General features: G+C 40.4%; 1 protein-coding gene across 1 annotated transcript; it reads right to left on the bottom strand.

Annotated features, from left to right (window-relative positions):
* Positions 1 to 14,745: 14,745 nt before the first annotated feature.
* LOC109398061 (rab5 GDP/GTP exchange factor) lies at positions 14,746 to 23,176 on the bottom strand. Its single transcript, XM_029874744.2, has 4 exons — positions 22,847 to 23,176; positions 21,960 to 22,738; positions 21,417 to 21,881; positions 14,746 to 15,799 (listed from the first exon to the last, which is right to left on the bottom strand). Exons 1-4 carry the CDS (start codon positions 22,986 to 22,988, stop codon positions 14,900 to 14,902), a joined length of 2,286 nt encoding a protein of 761 aa, XP_029730604.2. The 5' UTR covers positions 22,989 to 23,176; the 3' UTR covers positions 14,746 to 14,899.
* Between the last annotated feature and the right edge of the window lie 914 nt (positions 23,177 to 24,090).

The raw sequence follows: 24,090 nt of genomic DNA, 5'->3' as shown, positions 1-24,090 counted from the left end.
TTTTTATTGTAACGATTCATTTGACGCCATTCAATTAATTGTATTTGTATTGGGGGTGGGGTGGAAGCTCAGGTAAAATATTATCTCCTGGGCGCCCATTAAAAACACCACCCCCGGCGAAGACTGGCGCTCGAGCCTAGCTATTTAGCACTGTAGTTGGAGGAAATGCCAATGCAGAACCCGTAGCTTCCGGGAAGGTAAGCCCAGCTCCCTGGGTTAGTGGGTTGGTGTCAGGCCCTGCGAGCCAGCCGTAAAAAAGACTAGCACCGGAAAATCAACAAGAGAAGAATGCGAACCGATACCAATGGCGACGACCACAGCGACGAAAAGGGACTTGCGATTGGAAGCTCGGTACGTGGAACTGCAGATCTCTCAACTTCATCGGGAGCACCCGCATACTCGCCGATATACTGAAGGACCGCGGGTTCGGAATCGTAGCGCTGCAGGAGGTGTGTTGGACAGGATCTATGGTGCGAACGTTTAGAGGTAATCATACCATCTACCAGAGTTGCGGCAACACACGTGAGCTGGGAACAGCTTTTATAGTGATGGGCGACATGCAGAGGCGCGTGATCGGTTGGTGGCCGATCGACGAAAGAATGTGCAGGTTGAGAATCAAGGGCCGATTCTTCAACATTAGCTTAATAAACGTGCACAGCCCTCACTCCGGAAGCACTGATGATGACAAAGACGCATTTTACGCGCAGCTCGAACGCGAGTACGACCGCTGCCCAAACCACGACGTCAAGATCATCATAGGGGATCTAAACGCTCAGGTAGGCCAGGAGGAGGAATTCAGACCGACGATTGGAAAGTTCAGCGCCCACCAGCTGACGAACGAAAATGGCCTACGCCTCATCGATTTCGCCGCCTCCAAGAACATGGCCATTCGTAGCACCTTCTTCCAGCACAGCCTCCCGTATCGTTACACCTGGAGATCACCACAACAAACGGAATCGCAAATCGACCACGTTCTGATTGATGGACGGCACTTCTCCGACATTATCGACGTCAGGACCTATCGTGGCGCTAATATCGACTCCGATCACTACCTGGTGATGGTTAAACTGCGCCCAAAACTCTCCGTTATTAACAACGTACATTACCGGCGGCCGCCCCGGTACGATCTAGAGCGACTGAAGCAACCGAATGTCGCCACCGCATACGCGCAGAATCTCGAGGCAGCGTTGCCGGACGAGGGTGTGCTCGATGTGGCCCCTCTAGAGGACTGCTGGAGTACAGTGAAAGCAGCCATCAACAACGCAGCCGAGAGCACAATCGGGTACGTAGAACGGAGTCGACGAAACGATTGGTTCGACGAGGAGTGCAGAGCGGTTCTGGAGGAGAAGGATGCAGCGCGGGCGGTAATGCTGCAGCATGGAACCCGACAGAATGTGGAGCGATACAGACAGAAGCGGAAGCAGCAGACCCGTCTCTTCCGGGAGAAAAAGCGCCGCCTGGAAGAAGCGGAGTGCGAGGAAATGGAACTGCTGTGCCGTTCACAGGAAACACGCAAGTTCTACCAGAAGCTCAACGCATCCCGCAAAGGCTACGTGCCGCAAGCCGAAATATGCAGGGATAAGGAAGGGAGCCTCCTGACGGACAAACGTGAGGTGATCGAAAGGTGGAAGCAGCACTTCGACGAGCACCTGAATGGCGAAGAGAATGTAGGCACGGAGGACCAAGGCAGCGGAGGAAATGACTATGTTGGTGCAGCAGAGGACGGGAACGAACCAACTCCCACGCTGAGGGAAGTTAAGGATGCCATCCACCAGCTCAAAAACAACAAAGCGGCTGGTAAGGACGGTATCGCAGCAGAACTCATCAAGATGGGCCCGGAAAAGTTGGCCACCTGTCTGCACCAGTTAGTAGTCAAGATCTGGGAAACCGAACAGCTACCGGAGGAGTGGAAGGAAGGGATAATCTGTCCCATCCACAAGAAAGGCGACAAGTTAATGTGTGAGAACTTACGAGCGATCACCGTTTTGAATGCCGCCTACAAAGTGCTATCCCAGATCATCTTCCGTCGTCTTTCACCTAAAGTAAATGAGTTCGTGGGAAGTTACCAAGCCGGTTTCATCGACGGCCGGTCGACAACGGACCAGATCTTCACCGTACGGCAAGTCCTCCAGAAATGCCGTGAATACCAGGTCCCAACGCACCACCTGTTCATCGACTTCAAAGCGGCATACGACAGTATCGACCGCACAGAGCTATGGAAAATTATGGACGAGAACAGCTTTCCCGGGAAGCTGACTAGACTGATAAGAGCAACGATGGACGGTGTGCAGAACAGCGTAAGGATTTCGGGTGAGCTATCCAGTTCATTTGAATCTCGACGGGGACTACGACAAGGTGATGGACTTTCCTGCCTACTATTCAACATCGCCCTGGAAGGTGTTATGCGACGAGCCGGGCTCAACAGCCGGGGTACGATCTTCACGAAATCCAGCCAATTTGTCTGTTTTGCGGATGACATGGATATTATTGCCAGAACATTTGGAACGGTGGCAGAACTGTACACCCGCCTGAAACGTGAAGCAGCAAAGGTCGGACTGGTGGTGAATGCGGCTAAGACAAAGTACATGCTGGTAGGTGGGACTGAGCGAGACAGGACAAGCCTTGGCAGCAATGTTACGATAGACGGGGATACTTTCGAGGTGGTAGAAGAATTCGTCTACCTCGGTTCCTTGCTAACGGCTGACAATAACGTGAGCCGTGAAATACGAAGGCGCATCATCAGTGGAAGTCGTGCCTACTATGGGCTCCAGAAGAAACTGCGGTCAAAAAAGATTCACCCCCGCACCAAATGTACCATGTACAAGACGTTAATAAGACCGGTGGTTCTCTACGGACACGAGACATGGACGACGCTCGAGGAGGACCTGCAAGCACTCGGAGTTTCCGAGCGACGGGTGCTAAGGACGATCTTCGGCGGCGTGCAGGAGAACGGTGTGTGGCGGAGAAGGATGAACCACGAGCTCGCTGCACTCTACGGCGAACCCAGCATCCAGAAAGTGGCCAAAGCCGTAAGGATACGATGGGCAGGGCATGTTGCAAGAATGCCGGACAACAACCCTGCAAAGTTGGTTTTTGCTAACCATCCGGTTGGTACAAGAAGGCGTGGAGCGCAGAGAGCACGATGGGCGGACCAGGTGGAGCGTGATCTGGCGAGTGTTGGGCGTGACTGACGTTGGAGAGCTGCAGCTGCAAATCGAGTATTATGGCGGCAAATTGTTGATTCAGTATTATCATGAATTTGATGTGAACTAAATAAATGAAATGAATGTATTGTAAGAAAAATGAAAAAACATTAAGATATATTGTTATCTTTTGAAAATTGCCCTAAAAATGTCTCATAAAAACACAATACATTCTATTGTTTTTCGCGAAAAAGTGTATGAAAAATTTCTCAAAATTTCATGGTTAAGATACATAACGACCACCATTTTTTATTGTAAAAGTGCCATTTATCATTCGCCGAATGGTATAGAACAATAGCGGTGATGGTGAGTGTGCCGTGTAAATTACAATATATTTAATGGTGAATATTTTTCGAAAAAATGGTGTTGTAACAATAAAATTTATCGTATTTATATGATATTTTTTATCAGGGAATCGGTTGCGTCTACACTGTGCGCATTGCAATTGAAATTTGTATGGGATTTTGTATGGGAAAACATACTTTTCTGATTTTTTGTCATAAGTTGAAAAAGTTTGTCTGAAATTTTTCAACCGATGACGTAAAATAATAGCCTAGGATGTTCTGAAAAACTTTGTCGAAGGCCACAAAGCGATCCGATGCTTGTAAAAAAAGATATATTCAACAAACCGCATGCATGTGTTTTAGTTTTAACATGTAAAGGAATATCAATAGTAACAAAATCATGCTGTTTCGGCAAGCAATGCCAACGCCATAACTTTTTTCATAAGCATCTGATCACTCGTGGTCTTCGACAAAGTTTTTCAGGACACCCTAGGCTATGCTTTCACATTATCGGTTACATGGTTTTAGCAAAATTCGAGCTTCTTATGAGAGAAATGCAAAAAGTATGTTTTCCCACGTAAAATCCCATACAAACTTCAAAAACGATGCGCAAAACGTAGCCATAACTGATAGTGCCTAAATTTTGCCCAGTTATTTGGGTCCTCAAATGGGATCTAAACTAAATAGCTTTGATCTGATGGGATGCCATTAAATTTTCCATTTTTTCATATAACGGGTGACCCACTCTAATAACTATAGCTTTTTCTAGAATCTTTATAACTTCGTGCAGAATAGACCGATCTTTTCAAAATTTGGACTACTGATACACAACTAGATGTTCAACTTTCAGGAAAAATGTGAGTATATTTAATGCACTTTTAGAAAAGTTACAGCTGCTTGAACAGTTTTTGAAAAGTTAAAATTTTGCCTGTCCCGATCATTTTGTCTATCTCCTGTACATATATATCATTTTCAACCTTAATAAGCATATAAATTCTTCAAGGGTTTAACTAGCCCCTCGGGGCAGGGGCGATTGCCTACTATGTCAACAGGAGTTCACCAGACATACCTCCGAATTTGTTGCGGGATATCTTTAGAGGTTCCTCCACTAATTATTCCAGTGCTTTATTCAAGGGTTCCTTCAGGAATTTCTCCAGAGATCCTTTAATGTATTCCTTCAGAGATTTCTTTAGGGATTTTACCGCTAGAAATTGCTCCAAAAATTCCATCTGTAATTATTTGAAGTATTTCTGCAGGAATTTGTTCCAGGAATTCTTTCAGAAAATTAGGGAGGGATTATTCAAAAAATACCTAATTCAGGAATCCCTTTAAAAAATGTACAAACTTTAGGAGGCCATCCAAGGGTTTCTTCAATGATTTGTCCAAAAGTTACTGGATACATGGATGCCTTAAGATTTTTTTTTGTCTAGGGATTCCTTAAGAAAAATTACTAGGAATTTGCTAAGAAAGCTCTCCTGGGATATCCTAAGGAATTCCTCATGGGATTTCTTCAGGAACTCCTATAGGGATTCACTGGGGTATTCTTTCTGTGATTCTTTCAGCAGCAACCTCGGGGATTATTTTAAAAATTGCTTAAGGAACTCTTTTAGGGGTTCCTTTAGGAATTCCTCCTGGAATTCTTTCAGGATTTTTTCCAGGAATTAATCCAAGTTTTCCTCCAGAAACTGTTTAGGGATTTCCTTACACACTAAGAAAACATTTCTCTAAAATAAGCAAGATCCACCACAATTTTCTGATGTTTTGTGTTGCACCACTTTAGCTCGAAAATGTGTGAATTCTGTTATCATGCATGAATTCCTCTCGGCAATTGCTTCCGGGATTCCTTTTGGATCAAGGAATTTTTTCAGCAATTGATGAAGGAATTTCTCCAGAAATTTTACGGCAATTTCTCCAGGAAATCTTCCAGGGTTTCTTTCAGAAATTTTCCCAGGAACTCCACCCGGAAGTTATCCAGGAATTCTTCAAAAAAATACTCCTGTATTCCTGCAAGAATTCCCCCAGAGATTCCTTTAGGAATTGCTTTGGGGATTTCTTCGGAAATTCTTCCAAGAATTTCTACAGAAATACGTACAGGAATTGCTCCAGATATTCCTCTAGGCATTCGTCCAGGAGTTCTTCCATGAGGTCTTATAAAAATTCCTCAAGGGATTTTCTCTATGGATTCCTCTGGGATACCTCCGGGGATTCCTCCATGCATTCCTTCAGAATTTTATTCAGGAATTTCTCCAGAGACTCCTCCAACAATTCTTCTAGGATTTCGCCCAGGAATTTCCTCGGGAATTCCTCTAGGAATTTCTCCAGGAATTGATCCAGGCATTACTCCAGGAATTGATTCAAAAATTCCTACAGTAGTTCCTCCAGAATTTACTCCAGGAAATTCCTTCATAAATTCATCCAGGGATTTCTCCGTGATTGTTTCAATACCTTCCTCCAGGAATTTCTCATCCAGGTATTCCTCCAGAAATTCCTTTAGGAATTTCACAAGGAGTTTCTTCGGATATGGATTCCTCTGGGAAATCCTTCAGGTATTCCTCCAGAAATTCTTTCAGGAATTCCTCCAGAAATTCATTTAAGAACTCCTCTAGGGATTTCTCCACGAACTTTTCAAGCGAGTTCTCCAGATCATTTCCAGGGATTCCGCCAGATTTTTTTCCAGAACTTCCTCCAGGCATTGCTTCAGGATTTCCTCATGAGATTTTTCCAGAAATTGCTTCGGGAATGCGTCCAGGAATTCCTACAGAGATTTCTCCAATGAAACCTGCAGAAATTCTTCCAAGGATTCCTCCAGAAACTCTACAAGAGATTTTTTGAGAAATTTCTTCTAGAGATTGCTCCAGGATTTTTTTCAAGTATACTTTCAGATATTCCTACTGAATTCCTCCAGGGTTTTGCAGCAATTCTCTTCAATTGACATTTTTGCAGCAATTCTTTCAGGAATTCCTCCACGGATTCGTCCAAGAATTCCTCCAGAGAATTTTTCAGGAATTCATCTAAGGATTGCTCTGGGAATCCTTCCAAGGATTCTTTTCAGAATTCCTGTAGAGATTCCTCCAGGAATTTATCCATCCATAGGTTTCTCCAGAAATTCTGCCAGGGATTGTTCCAGGCATTCGTCCAGGAATTTCTTCAGGGACTCATTCAGATATTCCTTTAGAAATTCTTGTAGGGATTCCTCTAGAAATTTATCCAGGGATTCTTCCGGGGTCTCCTTCAGGAATCTCTCCAGGGTATCCACCAGAAATTTGTCTAGAAGTTCTTTCATGCATTTTTTCAGGATTTCTCCCTGAGATTCGAATTGCTTCAGGGATTCCTCCTGGAATTTCTCCAAAAAAATGTCTAGGAATACGGATTTGTTCAGGAATCTATCCGTTTATTCCTTTAAGTAAACCCCCTGCAGCTCCTGCAAAGGATGGCCATCAGAAATTCGCCCTGCGATTCTTTCAGGAATATATCCTGTAATCCTTTTTTTCTCTAAGAAACCCTAGAAGAAGTTATCCATTGTTTTTTTTTTCAGGAACTCATAGAACTCAGGAAAGACATACAGGGATTCATGCAAAATTTTGTCAAGATTTCTTCAGAAATCCCCCCGACAATGCCTCAAAGGTTCCCGTCAGGAATCCCTCCCCAAGTAACAATCAGCATGCCTTGAATATTTATTCATGTTTAATCCTGGTTTTATACGAGCATGTGAAAAAGCTAGTTGTTCTATATTAGTTTTATGTGGTAGTTTTTTACTTTGCACCTTTGGCATTCCATAAAACTATCATATAACTTCTGCTATAAACATCGTCATTCAAAGACTTGCAAGTGGTCATGAATTGGTTTTATCACTAATTATATGTCATTTCAATAAAACTTGCATTTGCGGTTGTTGTCAGAGAGATTTCTTTTTGTAAAAAAAATAAACAAAACTGTGAGGCAACGCTTAGAACCAACAAAAGATTTCGTGGCCGTATCATAAATTAAGAAATGCTGTGATAAAACCGTTAGTTCTATCATAAGCTCAGTTATGACCACCTTAGGAGGGTTACTATGATACAACCTGAAATCCTAAGCCGGTTTGCATACGAATTCCTGTAGATCATAATAAGGCTGGACCAACTAGCCAGATCGTGGACTTTTGGAGGCATAAAGGAGCTCGAGAGTATTTTCAAGTCGGCATCAATGGTTTTATGGTTAGGGTTTTTTAATCGCTAAAAAACTTCGATAAAATCAAAATTGTTACTTGGGTCCAGCAGTTTCTTCAGGAGTTTACTAAAAGATTTCATCAGGAATTCTTACAATAAGTCTTCCAAAGATTCTTCCAAACAACACACATGTCACAGAAGAGCCACGGCAGTGCAGGTTTTGGTTGAGCAGAAGTAACTGTGACTTGCTTTAAAAATAAGTAGGGGTAGGCGGGGAAGTATGGACACTAGCGTGGAACACAAAAAGACATTTTACTCCTGTACACTTTTTGTGTTCCATTTTGGCCCCATATCAACTGTGCAAAATTTCAGCTCGATCGGAGAAACTATATTTTAGCGCCAGCCGCTTTAAGTTTTCATACAATTTACTATGGGGAAAATCTCTTTTTTAAAGAAAAATCACCGCAGGTTGCCCCTTAACCCCTAAAAATATATCGATGAATGATTTCTGTTGGAAATTTTGCGAGGAAAAAACCCTCTGAAGACCGCAAAGCGATTTAAGACATGTAGAAAAACTTATTGACTGAAAACCGAATGGCATGCCAACGCTGTTTAACATGTAAGGAATAACAATAAATGATAAGATTCATTCATTTATTTAGTTGACATCAAATTCATGATAATACTGAATCAACAATTTGCCGCCATAATACTCGATTTGCAGCTGCAGCTCTCCAACGTCGGTCACGCCCACCACTCGTCAGATCACGCTCCACCTGGTCCGCCCATCGTGCTCTCTGCGCTCCACGCCTTCTTGTACCAACCGGATGGTTAGCAAACACCAACTTTACAGGGTTGTTGTCCAGCATTCTTGCAACATGCCCTGCCCATCGTATCCTTCCGACTTTGGCTACTTTCTGGATGCTGGGTTCGCCGTAAAGTGCAGCGAGCTCGTGGTTCATCTTTCTCCGTCACACACCGTTCTCCTGCACGCCGCCGAAGATTGTCCTTAGCACCCGTCGCTCGAAAACTCCGAGTGCTTGCAGGTCCTCCTCGAGCATCGTCCATGTCTCGTGTCCGTAGAGAACCACCGGTCTTATTAACGTCTTGTACATGGTACATTTGGTGCGGGGGTGAATCTTTTTTGACCGCAGTTTCTTCTGGAGCCCATAGTAGGCACGACTTCCACTGATGATGCGCCTTCGTATTTCACGGCTCACGTTATTGTCAGCCGTTAGCAAGGAACCAAGGTAGACGAATTCTTCTACCACCTCGAAAGTATCCCCGTCTATCGTAACATTGCTGCCAAGGCTTGTCCTGTCTCGCTCAGTCCCACCTACCAGCATGTACTTTGTCTTAGCCGCATTCACCACCAGTGCGACCTTTGCTGCTTCACGTTTCAGGCGGGTGTACTGTTCTGCCACCGTTCCAAATGTTCTAGCAATAATATCCATGCCATCCGCAAAACAGACAAATTGGCTGGATTTCGTGAAGATCGTACCCCGGCTGTTGAGCCCGGCTCGTCGCATAACACCTTCCAGGGCGATGTTGAATAGTAGGCAGGAAAGTCCATCACCTTGTCGTAGTCCCCTTCGAGATTCAAATGAACTGGATAGTTCACCCGAAATCCTTACGCTGTTCTGCACACCGTCCATCGTTGCTCTTATCAGTCTAGTCAGCTTCCCGGGAAAGCTGTTCTCGTCCATAATTTTCCATAGCTCTTTGCGGTCGATACTGTCGTATGCCGCTTTGAAGTCGATGAACAGGTGATGCGTTGGGACCTGGTATTTACGGCATTTCTGGAGGATATCCAAATATTTGCCGTACGGTGAAGATCTGGTCCGTTGTCGACCGGCCGTCGATGAAACCGGCTTGGTAACTTCCCACGAACTCATTTACTTTAAGGTGAAAGACGACGGAAGATGATCTGGGATAGCACTATGTAGGCGGCATTCAAAATGGTGATCGCTCGAAAGTTCTCACACATTAACTTGTCGCCTTTCTTGTGGATGGGACAGATTATCCCTTCCTTCCACTCCTCCGGTACCTGTTCGGTTTCTCAGATCTTGACTACTAACTGGTGCAGGCAGGTGGCCAACTTTTCCGGGCCCATCTTGATGAGTTCTGCTGCGATACCGTCCTTACCAGCCGCTTTGTTGTTGATAAGATAATGATAAGATCTCGTCATTTTATCGATTGGGAAAGGCTTAATAACTTTTTCCACGAATGTCGCATCACTTTGCGGTCCTCGGAGGTCTGATTCATCGTGAAATTATCTACAGAAACCATTCAACGACTTATTTTTAGGGATCAATGGATGACCTCAAGCGATTTTTCTTTGAAGAAGTAAATTTTCCCCATAGTAAATCGTATGAAAAACTAAGAATGGCTGACGCTAAAATATATATATGAAATTTTGCACAGTTGATATGGGACCAAAATGGAACTCAAAAAGTATACAGGAGCTGGAGTTTTTCCATTTTTTATATTTTCCCATATAAACCGTGTACCAGACTGGACACCCGGGGCAGAATCTCACTCTTCTTGGCGTAACGTCCTCACTGGGACAAAGCCTGCTTCTCAGCTTAGTGTTCTATGAGCACTTCCACAGTTTTTAACTGAGAGCTTCCTCTGCCAATGACCATTTTGCATGTGTATATCGTGTGGCAGGTACGAAGATACTCTATGCCCAAGGAAGTCAAGGAAATTTCCTTTACGAAAAGATCCTGGACCGACCGGGAATCGAACCCGTCACCCTCAGCATGATCATGCTGAATACCCGTGCGTTTACCGCCTCGGCTATATGGCCCCGGGGCAGAATGGACACTCTAAAACGTAGTTTCAGGAAAAAAAACATTCGAAATTAAAATTATACTTGATTTTACACGTAAAAGTTGCGTCCTCCTTTTTCTGTGCATGGAAATTATAATTTTTACACCATCTAAAATAAGATTTAGTGAGTAATTAATTGCGGGAACTTGATATTTCTAGAACACATGCAAGTAGTTTTGCTGCATTTGCGTGCTTAACATGTTTATATTTTTTTCTTTGTTATATCAAAAACCTAGTTTGAAAATATCTTCTCCTTCCGGGGCAGAATGGACACTCATCTGTTTGAGAGAAGTGGCAAAGAAAAATATAACCTGAATCACAAAACAACCAAGTTCTTCGATTTCAGTACAGTCAGGTCTTTTTTTACGCGGTTTTCATTTACGCGGTTTTCATTTTATGTCCGAACTCGTGGAAAATTTTCAAAAAAATATTTTTGGGAATGTATTTTTATAAGCTTTGATCGCTGAAATTTTTGGAATGTACTTTTTTCTCGTTACTGAGTTATGGTCAATTATATGAAAATGACCACGTAAACCTATATTATATGGTCATTTATCACAAAATGTGCCATAACTCAGGAACGAAAATTAAGCGCATTCCAAAAATTTCAGCGATCAAAGCTTATGAAATTACCTTCTCAAAAATATTTTTTTAAAACATTTTCCACGAATTCCGGCTTTTCTTTATGAATTTTCTCAACGGTGAAAAATTTAGTGGAAAACTTTTTCGATTACATATATTTTTTTTTGGATTCCTGAGAAAATTTGCTTTTATTTTCATTAAAAAACTTTATTTCTACGATGAGTTATGATTTTTCAAAGAAAATGCTTTTATGGCACATTTGGACATTTTTCAACAAAATTGGCAATAACTCAAAAACAAAAAAAAGTGCATTCCAAAAATTTCAGCGATTAAAGCTTATAAAACAACCTTCTCAAAAATATTTTTTTCCAAAATTTTCCACGAGTTCTGGCATACCCAAGTAACAATCAGCATGCCTTGAAGGTTTATTCTTGTTTTATCCTGGTTTTATACGAGCATGTCAAAAAGCTAGTTGTTCTAAATTAGTTTTATGTGGTAGTTTTTTACTTTGAACCTTTGGCGTTCCATAAAACTATCATATAACTTCTGCTACAAACATCTTTAATTAAAGACTTGCAAGTAGACATGAATTGGTTTTATCACTTATTATATACCATTTCAATAAAACTTGCCTTTGCGGTTGTTGTCGGAGAGATTTTTTTTTGTAAACAAATACACAAAACTGTGAGGCATAGCATAGCATAGCATAGCATAGCATGAATACTTGCACAAATCTTGGATGGAGTTGCAAAGTTGAATATATCCAATGACATTGCTGATGTCGCTACTATCTACAATGCCATAGACCCATTCAACTTCACACACCTGGCCAAGTCCTTGCAAGCATTTATAAATCCCTTCATCAACTTAGAAAGAGCCCAGAACTGAAGCAGCTTCCAATAGATGAAAGGATGTTGAAAATAGCGAATTTTCAACTTACATGTAGTTATATAACAATATAAAGTACGTAGAGTGTAATCAGAAAGACCTCACCTAGTTCCGCGTAGTCCACTGACTCTGAACCTTGCACCTGTGTTGATCTGCTTGAAATTGATCTCAAAAATTTCTTCCGGACCTATCTCAGAGATCCGAAATCTGAAACACACATCTTCAAACGAAGACGATTCTTAAAAATTCCGAACAACACAAATGCACAACTTGACATTCTAAAAGTGTTCACGTCCAGCACCACTAAGTCGCCGTACATTATCACAGAAAAATAGTACAGCTCACTGATCCTCTTCGGTAAAACACGCGGAATCTTTTCTTCGGCCGAATCGACGGTCACGCGTGGAAGAAGAAAAACGTCGACACCACGGCAAATCGCCAAATATACAAATAAGTCACTTCATAAACCGACACTATTAAGTTGCCGCACATTATCACTGTCACAGAAAACGAGTACATCACTGATCTAAATACACAAAACTGTGAGGCAATGCATAAAACCAACAAAAGATTTCATGGCCGTAACATAAACCAAAAAATGCTGTGATAAAACCGCTAGTTCTATCATGAGCTCAGTTATGACTACCTCAGGAGGGTTAGTCCTATTCTAGGAATCATCAGGAACACAGAGTTTTATCAGACAAATATGTCGCCTAGCCGGGATAATTCATGTAAATACAGAAAAAATATTACTCAATTTTATGATTTCACGTACAGCTTAAGATCAAATTAAACCATACAACACGTTTCCGTCATTTTATTTTGTCAGAAAAGTTACATAATGTCTTTTAAACTCCGCTGTGTTGAAAAAACCTTTTTTGCACCCAATTCCACCGAGTAAATTAAATGCATTTGACTTCCAAATTATACATAGTTTGTGTGGCGCACTTAGTTTTTGTCATTATCACAGTCACATTCACCACAAATTTTCTGTGGCATGTCTCCTGACACGTATTACATAGGGAAACAAATCTGAATTCCATATCTGCATCTTTCCAATTGATGGCTGGATAAATAACCAAGCATAATTTATTCTGACGATCGAACATTGAGAGTGAAAAATAGTCAAAGCAATTATTTGACAAGTCAGAAGATGGTTTTATTTAGAAGATTGATAAAACTACGATACAACCCGAAATCCTAAGCCGGTTTGCATACGAAGTTCTGTAGACCCTAATAAGACTGGGCCAACTAGCCAGAACGTGGGCTTATTGAGGCATACAAGAACTCGAGAGCATTTTCAAGTCGGCATCAATGGTTTTATGTTTAGGATTTTTGAATCGCTAATAAACTTCGATAAAATTAAAATTGTTACTTGGGTAGTTTTTCCGGCTTTTCTTTACGAATTTTCTCAACTGTAGAAAATTTTGTGGGAAACTTTTTCCAGTTCATATTTTTTTTAGATTTCTGGGAAAATTTGCTTTCATTTTCTAAAAAAAAACTTTGTTTCTACGATGCTTCGTTCTTGAGTTATGATTTTTCAAAGTAAGTAGTGTCAGGGGAAAACAAAAAATTTCCACCTGAGTTTTCCGGGAAAATAGGCGACCCTGAATTCTCCTCATTTTTTTTTGTTCATATATCCATGAGGAGCCCTGCCTGTGGAAATAGTTTCATGAAAATCTGAGACCATTCGGCCCAAACCCGTACGGTAATAAAAAAATCTCCTTTTGTAATATACACCGACATATGATACATCTTTTAACCATAAACAGGACTGCCTCCATTCGCCTATGAGTCCCATTTGTAAAAAGTAGGAATTGAGAAAACGGCATTTGAAGTTTAAACCTCGTTTCCATGTAAAACTTTGAAAAATCGCCATAGCTTGAAAAACATCGAGATGATCTCGACACTTTCACAGATTGTGAAAAATGATACGTTTACTACAAAATCATTCAGTTTTGTGTTATAGAGTACACAAATCCATGATGGCAGTGGGACAGATATGCGGGTACTTTCAATATAGGACGGTCATGGTCATGATTTGTTTTTTTTTTTCTCGAAACAGCAACAGCGTTGCATTGCAATTCGGTTTCTAAGGTTGAATTACTCGTTATTGACATAATCGTCATCAATGAAAATTCAAAAGCAGTTTTCTTGTCCAAAGTTAAAAATTCCGCAGTGAAAATGTATTCACTGTAATGCGGATATAAAATAGAGTACAGTGAATATATTATGAATGCAAATATTCAAGTTTTGAGCGAGAAAACTGTTTCGAATTTTCTATGATGATGATTATGTTAATGACGAACCTTCAACCAATCAACAACTTTTTCCGCATGCTTCAGTTCGATTTGCGATCTTCGAATAATTGGTTTCTCGTAATATTTTGATCGAACTATTTTTAGGGGTCATTTGTCACATTACCTGGCGATTTTTTCTTTGAAAACATAATTTTCTCCATAGTAAATCGTATAAAACTTAAAGAGGAGGGCTCTAAAATATAGTTTTTCCGATCGTGCTTTAATTTTGTACAGGAGTAAAATTTACTTTACTACATTTAATTTTTTTTTTCTGTCATAAGCTAGTGTTTATAAAAGCCCATGAAAACCGACCAATATCTATCTATTAGATTTTTCAGTAGTATAACAGATCCCGATATGTACTTGCCCGGACGAATATTTGATAGATTGACGATTGAGATAGATGGTGATTGGTAAAAAACCACGCTTCAAGAATTTTGAAGAGACTGGTTGAAAAATCAGCACAAGTGGATACGGTAAATTTCGGCACAACATCATAACAGTGATATATTATCCATAAACATTATACAGTCGTTGTAATAATTGCTGAAGTGGATCGATAAATACATATTTTACACTTCTTCAGTATCTATAGCACACATAACGAACTTACAAAACTACTACATACATAGAGTACTCACCTGCAATCACATTATTTAAATCTAAATCAAGCTCCCATCACCACCACCTCCGCCCAGCGTATTCTCCAAGGATTGCTTTGGATGGTGTGATTTCGTGCCTGAACCGGAAGCGCCCATATCACCGGCGGCACATGTTATGGTCGGGATGTTACATCCCTGCAATGAAAAGCCCTGATACTCGGCAACGGTTGGTTTGATGGGTGACTCCAGCAGAAGAGCCCGCGGTGAATCCTCATCCAGTAGGTTACCTCCAACTCCTCCTATGGGCTGCTGCAGTGGTAACGATGGTATCGTGTCTACGCGAGCTTTCGCGATCAAGGGGTCGAATTCTTCCAGATCAAATCGACTTATTTGAGCAGCGGAAGCAGACGGTTTAGGATCCAGGTCATCCGCTACGCTGTTATCGCCACTGTGGTCGGAGAAGTCGAAATCGTAGTTTATGTTGCGAATTCCTTTGATGAAAGTATGGGCCATGTCATCCGGAGTTGCCATCTCTTCCATCGGAGTATCGAACACCCGGTTGTAGTCGAAAATGGGCGAAGCTGACGATAATAGGTCTGATGAGTTGCTCGCACTAATTCCAGGCAAAGGAGAAGGTGTTAGGTTCTTTTCGCATTCCACCGATACCAGAGGGGTGACCAGCGTGTTGGAAAGATTTCGAACCAGGTCGTCGAAATTGGTGGGCGGAGCAAATGAAGCTTCCATAGCGGATTTCTTTCCGTCGTCGAAATTTGTTTCGCCAACCTTCATGACTGCCATCAGATTTGACTGAAAGTGGCCTCCATCTAGAGAAGGTTGATGACCGCTGGCTGTGCTAAATATTTGTGCATTCCGTTTTTCCAAACGTCGAGGTGTGCGAATGGGCTTCAGTACGAGCGGTGTACGATCCAGGACTTCCGTTACCTTTTGGCTGATTTCGTTCTGTAAGAAAAACATTGATTTACTTAACTTGATACGGGCGGAAAGGAATTTGTGACGGCTTGTCAGGGTGGCTATTTATAAGACAAAAAAAATCCCTGCGTTTTCCAGTTTTAACAAATTTAACAAATTAAAAAAAAAACAAAAATAATCCCAAAGATTTTAATTAAATTCATATATTTTTATAAACTATAAAATTATAACTATAAAAAATGATGAAAGCTTTAGAGTAAAATGCGCAAATTTTTGCTCCAGAAATCCCACCGAAGATCTGTTGTGAAATATATTTAGATTTTTTCCAGATTTCTTTTAGATTATATTGCAATCGATTTCTTGACGATTCCATTGAAAATATTTTTTAACAAGAAATGATCTCCAAATCAGGAAAAAAAAACATTCAGAAAGTCCAATTCATAATTCCATAGACCATCTGACCGTTAACTTGCTAATAAAATTACCGTTAACTTGCTAATAAAATGTTTAAACTGGAATTGAAGGTCTGTTATTTCTGCTGGTTGTGTAGTAATGTTGAGATTTCTTTGAAAATTCAATATAAAACTGAAAATCACGCTAGCATAATAACAAACAAATTTGAATGAAAACTAATGGTATCGATTGATTATTTTGGCTATTCCGATGAATATTTCAAGAGATTTTTTCGGGATTTGTGAGAGTTGTTCTTGGAATTTATACACGAATTTTTGCAGGAGAGGGTATCTGCTGGGACACATCCCGGGATTTTTTACACAGAGGTTTTCCCGAGTTAGTCGCTGGATTAATCCCGGAGATCAATCCAAAACTTATTCAAAGTTCCTTCTGGAATTTCTCTAAGTTGCGTTCCGGGATAGTTAAGTTGTCTAACAATTTTTCTCAGGATTTTTGCGAAGTTCTTGCCGAAGTTTCTCCAGGGATTTTTTATAGAGAATTTTCCGATGTTTTTTTTTTTAATATCATCGCGGGATTTCGTCTGCAGTTCCTCCTATATGATTTCTTTTAGAGGTTATAGGGTTGCTTTTTGAATTTCCTTCATATTTCCAGCCGGAATTACTTCCAATTTTTTCTCCGATATGTCCTCGTTTTCCTCAGTTTTTCTTCCCCGAGCAGGGGAGAATATCAAATTCATAATTACAGAATCACATAGCCTGTTTTTATATCTTAATTTGTTATTATGGACTTAGCAAAGTATTACTTTTTTATAACATGTTTTGTTGGGCAATCTTATTTTGCTATGATCAAGTTATTAGGAATTATCCATTAAATAACATTTCAATAATATACTTTGTAGTAGACCAAGTATTATTATTATTCTGCTATTGAAAATGTACAAATATGTTAGAAACATAACACAATAATAACAAGTTGTGCAGGGCAAGTGCGGGATGCAATGTTATTAAGTTGTTATTGAATCTAACAAAACATGTTATTAAATTGGTCTTCCAGGAACATTTTTTTGTTATGATTTTTGTTATTTTGCCGCTTATGACAGACAAGTTTATAACATAATAAGATATGTTAATAACATAAAAAATACTGGTTCCATTATACAGTTATTATGCCAAAATAACATATTTTATTATGCTGTTGATATTCTCTTCTGCACGGGTCCAAACTACCTTTCGTATTTCCAATAGATCTTTGAGGGGTTTCTCGCAAGATTTCACTTGAATTTCTTCCGATATTTCTCCGGGAATTTCGTACACGGAGTTTTGTAAGTTATCCCAGGAGACATTCCGACAAAAACAAGGACAAAAACCCCTGGAAAAAATCCCTGGAATAAACTATTGGAGCAACTATCAAAGACATTCCAAAAATGAGCATCCAGAGTGTAGGAACGATTTCCGGTAGGAATTTAGAGAAAATCTCTGGGAATACTTCCAATAAAATCTGCACAAAACATAATCTCAAGTGGAACACTGCAAGAAATGCGTGTAGTAGTAAATAACTACGAGGAAAATCCTGGAAAAAAGCTCTGAAAAAATTCACGGAAAAATTTCCATGAGAAATATCAGCAACAGTTTTTGCAGAAATCCCAAAAGGTATGGTAAGTGGGGGCAGGATGGGTCACCTAAGAAATCGATCCCTATAACATTCTGAATATAAATAGCATTTCTCTGTTTTCTATCACGACTTCCAGATACACTAGTCAGCTATGATATAAGGGTATAGAAAGGTCATACAGTTTGAAACCTGCTTCTTGGCAAACAATTGTCAACACATGACCCATCTTGCCCCACCTCATTTCTACGGGGGCAAGATGGGTCAGCTATCAGAAATTCGATTTTTCTCCAACAAAAAATACTAGATATTCTATTTTTTTCTCTATACATCTAAGCTTCACATACGTACAGATTACATGAAAGAAGTGTTGAAACATATCGGTAGATTATTCTCAGAAATAGAATATTTTTATTCAGGTAGCCAAAAAAACTTTGAAAACTTATATTTTTTGTAGAAAAATATTAAAAATATGTTCACAAATTTTCAGCGCTCTAGTCGCTTCGATATTGTAGGTCACATAATAGCCTTTCTATGAAAAATAAAACATTTTTAAAAACTATGCAAACATACCGAAAAATTAGGGTGACCCATCTTGCCCCGTCTACACATTACACGTAGTTATATGGAATGTATAGCATAAGGAGTATAACGAAAAAATATTTTATTTTTTTTCTGCGTAAGGAACGTAAAGAATTTTAAAAACAATATATCACTTTTTTGTGTATCCACGTCGTTCATCTGGGAAAGTTATAGAAAGATTCAAAAAATAAATAGTACGGTTGAAAACGGTACTGACCCATCTTGCCCCCTGACCCATCTTGCCCCCACATACCATACTCCATTAAAAAAAAACTTAAGAAAAAGTCCAGGGTAAATTCAGAAAAACTCTATTCCAGCTAAAACTTCTATAGAAACCAGGGCGAAATTCTGAAAATTTCTTGAAGAAATTTCGGAAAAAAAAATCCGGCAGAAGCAGAGAATTTATTAAAAACTTGCAGCAGTGCCAGTAGAAATAAATACCATAAATAACTCCTGCAGCAACTCTGAAAGAAATATCGTGATGATCTACCCACTGGAAAAGCCTCATGAGAAACACTGGAAGAAATCTACAAGAGGAATCTCGAGAGAAAGCCAGAGAAACGAGAGAAAAAGAGAGAAGAGAAATTCTGTGAAAAAACTTGCGATACCTATATGGATATATCTTGAAAGCAACGTTTGTGGAGATCTCGTATTTAATCATGGAAGAAATCCTGCCAAAATGTATTTGGGCAAAATGTAGGAAGAATTTTGGGAATGTTCCTCGAAGGACCCTTGGAGCAATACCGAAAAAAATGGTGGAAAAAAATCTGTAGGATGCCCGTAAAAACTGTACTACAAATCGGTAGGAATTAAGTAATCTCAAAAATTCTCAAGAATGACTTGTTTGAAATAAAAAAAATGCCAGTAGGGATCCGGAAGAATCTCCGAAGGGAATTCAAAAAAGAATACCAAGAAAAATGGCATGAAAATACATAAGAAATCCTGTAAGTAATCCTAGGAAGCATTCCATGGGGTATTTCTAAAAAGTTTTAGAAAGAAACCCTGACGGAATATCTGGGAAAAATCCATGTAAAGGTATTTCAGATTAATTTCAAGTACAGGTCGGACTCGATTATCCGGAGTCAGATTCCGAAGCTCCGTAAGCTTATATCTCGGGAACGGGATGCTGTAGGTATTAAGCTGAATTTATGATATTTTGTCAAGCTACCTTTGAATTATGACCAGTAAAAATTTCAACTTTGTACCTCATTTCGTTTTCCAGAGTCGGGATGTTTCAGAACCTGACGCCGGATAATCGCGTCCGACCTGTGCCAGATTCATACATATTCCTATGAAAGATTCTGAGAGAATTCATCTCAGAAAACTGGAGTAATTTCTCGCAGGATTCTAGGGAAATCCTTGATAGAATTCAGGGAGAATTCCTATTGGAAGAGTCATTCTCTCTTTTCTAGTATAAGGTCTCTCAGGATGGTGGTGTGATAATTTACAGCATTTTGAGGGAATCTCTCACAGAATTTTAGAGGAATCCTCACAGTTATGGAAGAGTCCTTTTTAAAATTCTGGAGGAATTTTTCTCAGCAGTATTATGGGAATACCTATCAGAATTCTAGGGAATCTCTGAATTCTAAAGGAATTCATTTCTGGATTTATAGGGGTATTTCCCACCAGGGTTCCTTGCCAAGGGTGAAATCCCTTTCAGGATTCTAAGGAATTTCTGGATGATCTGGGTGGATTCCTCTAAGGATTCTGGAAGACCCTCACTAAGGATCCCACTAAGAGTTCTGAGGAAATCATGCTCAAAATTGTGGCGAAATTCCTCTCAGAATTCTGGGGGAGTATTTCTTAGGATTTGGGGGATTTCCGCAAAATATTCTAGTGGGATCCTGCATAGGCATCTGCGTTAGATCCTTTTGAGGTTCTGGAGGAATATCACTAAATATTCGGCGGGTACTCTTCCCAAGATTCTCTTAAAATTCGACTTTCTGGGGTAATCCCCATCAGAATTCTGGGGAAATTTCTCTTAAGACTCTGGGGAATTTGTCTCACGATTCTGGAGAAATCCTTGGGATTTTTGGGCTAGGGCACTTTCTTTCAGAATTATAAATTATTGAAGAATTTCTCACGAGATTTTGGGCAGAATTCTCTAGAGAAATTTGGATTTTGGAGAATCACTCGCTTAGATTTTGTGATTCCTCTTAGGGTTCGGAAGAAATCCTTCTCAGCATCCTACGAGAATGCCAGTAGAAGTCTGTTTTCTGTATTCTAGGGCAGTTGCTCCTAGAAATCCCTTGCAGGATTCTAGGAGAGTTACTCTTAGTAAACAGGGAAACTCTCTGACAAGATTATGTGAAGATTCTCTTGAGATTCTGGTGTAATAATTTAAAGTATTCTAAAGAAATCACTCTCAGAGTTCTGGGACAATCCCTTTCAGGAGTTTAAGGGAGTCTTTTCAAAGATTCTGGGGGAATGTCTTTCAGGAATCTGCGGTAATTTTTCTGTTTATGTGGGATTGCCTCTCAGAATTTTAGAGAATCCTTCTTAATATGCAGGGGAAGTTCATTCTAGAAGTTTTCTAATCAGATTTTCGAAAAAAAAATCCATCTTAGGTCTCTAGACACATTTCTCTTAAGAATCTGGAAGAACCCCTCATATGATTTTTCTCAGGATTATGGGAAAATTACTTGTGGAATTCTTGGGAATACCTTTCGGGATTCTGGCAGAATTATTCTCAGCATTCTAAAGGATTTTACCCAGGATTTTAGGGGAATACTGGGAGAATATTTCCTATCTCCTAGAATTCTGTGATAGTATATCTCAGGTTTCTTTGGCAATCCCACCCAGTATTGTGAGGGAATCTTTCTCAGGATTCTGGAGTAATCCTTATTAGGATTCTAAGCTGGCATCGAGAAATTCCAAATTTGGGAGATATTTATAATCCAATTCCAGGCAAAATACGAAATTTTCAACTAAGCGTCAGAAGTGTTTTGCTAGATTTGATTGGCACTTTAAGAAACTGCTTTGGTTATTTTTCTCTATTTTCCATGTTTTGCACTATGTTATATACGATGTGGAACTAACTCACCTTGAAACTCACGATGTCCTCATTGAGCGTTTCGATCCCCTTCAAAATCTCTTCGTTTCGAGCACCCAACTTTTTCATTGTTTTCATATTTTCCGATATCAGATGCAAACTTTCGCAAGCCATTAGGGCGCTTTCCCACGCAGACGGTCCAGCCTTCTCACCCATCATCAGCCCGTTGAATTCCTCTGCGGACATCGACAGCGACTCGGACGTAAGGTTTTCAATAAAGGATATTGCACAACAAAGATTGGTGAAATAGTAGCCACCCTCGCCGCTCATCAGCCGGGATGCATTGCTAAATCGAGTGATAAAGTTTATGTTACTGTGCAGCCGAACGGGGTTTGCCTTGAGGACAACGAATATAAGCGCCGGCAGGAATTCATCAGCACTAGCAGGACCACCAACGGATTGCTGCAGCAGATTGAAAATATTCCTGCAGCATCTGATTATGCATTCCAGTTTTTCCTGAAAAAACCGTTTGTTAAATAATTTGCGCATTTATTGAAGAATTTATCCTATAGGCTCAAAATCCCCAGCACTAACCTGCGGCGAATGAAACGAATCCATCGACACCAGCTCCGTGATCGCGGTATAGACCAAATCGCGAACCTCCGAATTGACCTCGTCGATACTGCACACCAAATGCTTGGCACTGATCCAGCTGAGTTGCCGAATGCGTTTCTGAATTTGCGAATCCTTCTCCTCGTCGTCGGTCGTCGGAGGGGAGAACAGCCGTCCGTGGTTCATGGTCATGATGCATTTTTCGAAAAAGTCCAAAGCTTGCTCTTTGGTCTCCTGGGACATATTCACGAAGGAAGCATTTTCCAGATTCATGTATTCCTGGAATTTGGTGTATCCGTTTTGTACGATATCCGACACCTCCTCAATGGTGCGATCCGAGTGCTTTTTGCGAATTTCCTGATCTAACATTTCTATGAAACATTTGAGACCCCGCTTGGAAGCGTCGTCAATCTTCAGAGCTTTTAACGCATCCTGATACTCCTGTTCCAGTTTGTCCAACGGTTGCCGGTGATGATGATGGTGTGCGTGGTGATGATGATGTCGCGATGGCCTTTCTGATTCCTTCATGGAAGTGGATTTTTTCAGCAAGTCCATCAAGTTGCGTTTTTTCTTTTTATCCTCCTCCTTGGGAGCTGCCCCGGATTTTGCCGACTGACCATGTTGAGTGGCTTTACCCGCGTGACGTTGATCTCCTTGGTGTGACGGCTGCTGCTGTAGGCTCGGTTTGTGTCCAAAACCACTGTGATGCGAGTCTTGCTTCTTTCCACTCGAATGACCCTCGAACCGTAGCGGGCGATAAACTGAAACCAAAATAACAACACAATCAGAGCGCTTCCACACTGCAGTAAAGTGATAAACCTCGAATCGAACGAGAGTCGAAGAGGTGATCGTTGTTGATGCTTGCTTACGCTTCATGTGCCGTTCCTTTATCGTACGTTCGCGATAGCACTTGGAGCACAGGCCGTTCCATTGGGCATTGCCGTAGAACCCGCAGCCATTGAGGCATTGGAGATCCTTCTGCTGGATACGTGGTGTTTTGATCGAAAACATCTTATCAATTGACAAACTTTCAACAGCACAACAGCACTATTTAGTAACACGAAAACTAATTTACAAGAACATCTCACATTGATTAATTCCACAAAAGATTTTTCAACGAAAATTTGCTAATATTTCGAGAAAGCAATCGATTTCTGATGCAAAATCTGCCAGCTGATGGTTTTGATGGAACTTGATGTCAAAACAATGCAGCAGTGTTGCCAAAATTTGTAATTTTCTGGGATTTGTTAGGGGTTGGTCAAATATTACACAAAACAAAAATAGGTTCATTCAGAAGACGTTTAAGGTCAAACGTCTTGAAATCCCGCTTCAACATAAGGCAATCCATGACGACTTACCGCGATGGGGGTGACAGCTAAAAGTGTAAACACAGTGTGAGTACAACTTAACTAAGTTTCGTTAAGTGTCGTCAGTGCTTAACAAATTCCTTTGTATTCAACTGTCACCTGGACGTCAAAAACACATGGTAAACAGAAAAAATCAGCTGATCGCATCTGTCTCATGGATTGCCTTATTGCATCGAAACTGTGGGGTAATTCATGTATTTTGGACAGGCTGAGGACAACATTGGAAAAATCGTCCCCTAGCTTCCTTAGAAAGCAATTGATTATTTTGCAAAGTTACCAATACGCTTATAGTACGATCGTACTTTGCGTTCCTTGTGACAAAAACCTTAACGCAGGCCTGCCCAACCTTTAACGATCGCGAGCCATATTTTACACTCCACACCTGTTGACGGGCCAGAATTGAAATTTTATAATCCATACGTTTTCTTGAAACTTTTCTTAGCATTTCTTGCCAAGGCTATGGCTAATTCCTATAAATCCAAATTCGTTCAAATTCTGGAATAATTTTGGAGTTGGTGAAGATATTGTAAAAAATTGTCTTCATAAACGAAGATTCGTATTTTTTGTGTTGTCCCAGAACTTGCCGGAATTTTGAGATTATAGCCACATAAATAAAATCTCAAAAATACACAAGAATTGTTATTGAATCTTCTATGAATTTTAAGATTTTTTTTCCTTCCGCTGTTGGAGAAAATTAAGCCATTGCGCACAATAAACTGAAGTTTTGAACCGAATTTCTGAAAATG

The sequence above is a fragment of the Aedes albopictus genome, chromosome 2, assembly GCF_035046485.1.
Source record: "Aedes albopictus strain Foshan chromosome 2, AalbF5, whole genome shotgun sequence".
NCBI lineage: Eukaryota > Metazoa > Arthropoda > Insecta > Diptera > Culicidae > Aedes > Aedes albopictus.
The sequence above is the reverse complement of the archived record's forward strand: the minus strand, read 5'-3'. Positions and strand labels throughout refer to the sequence as shown.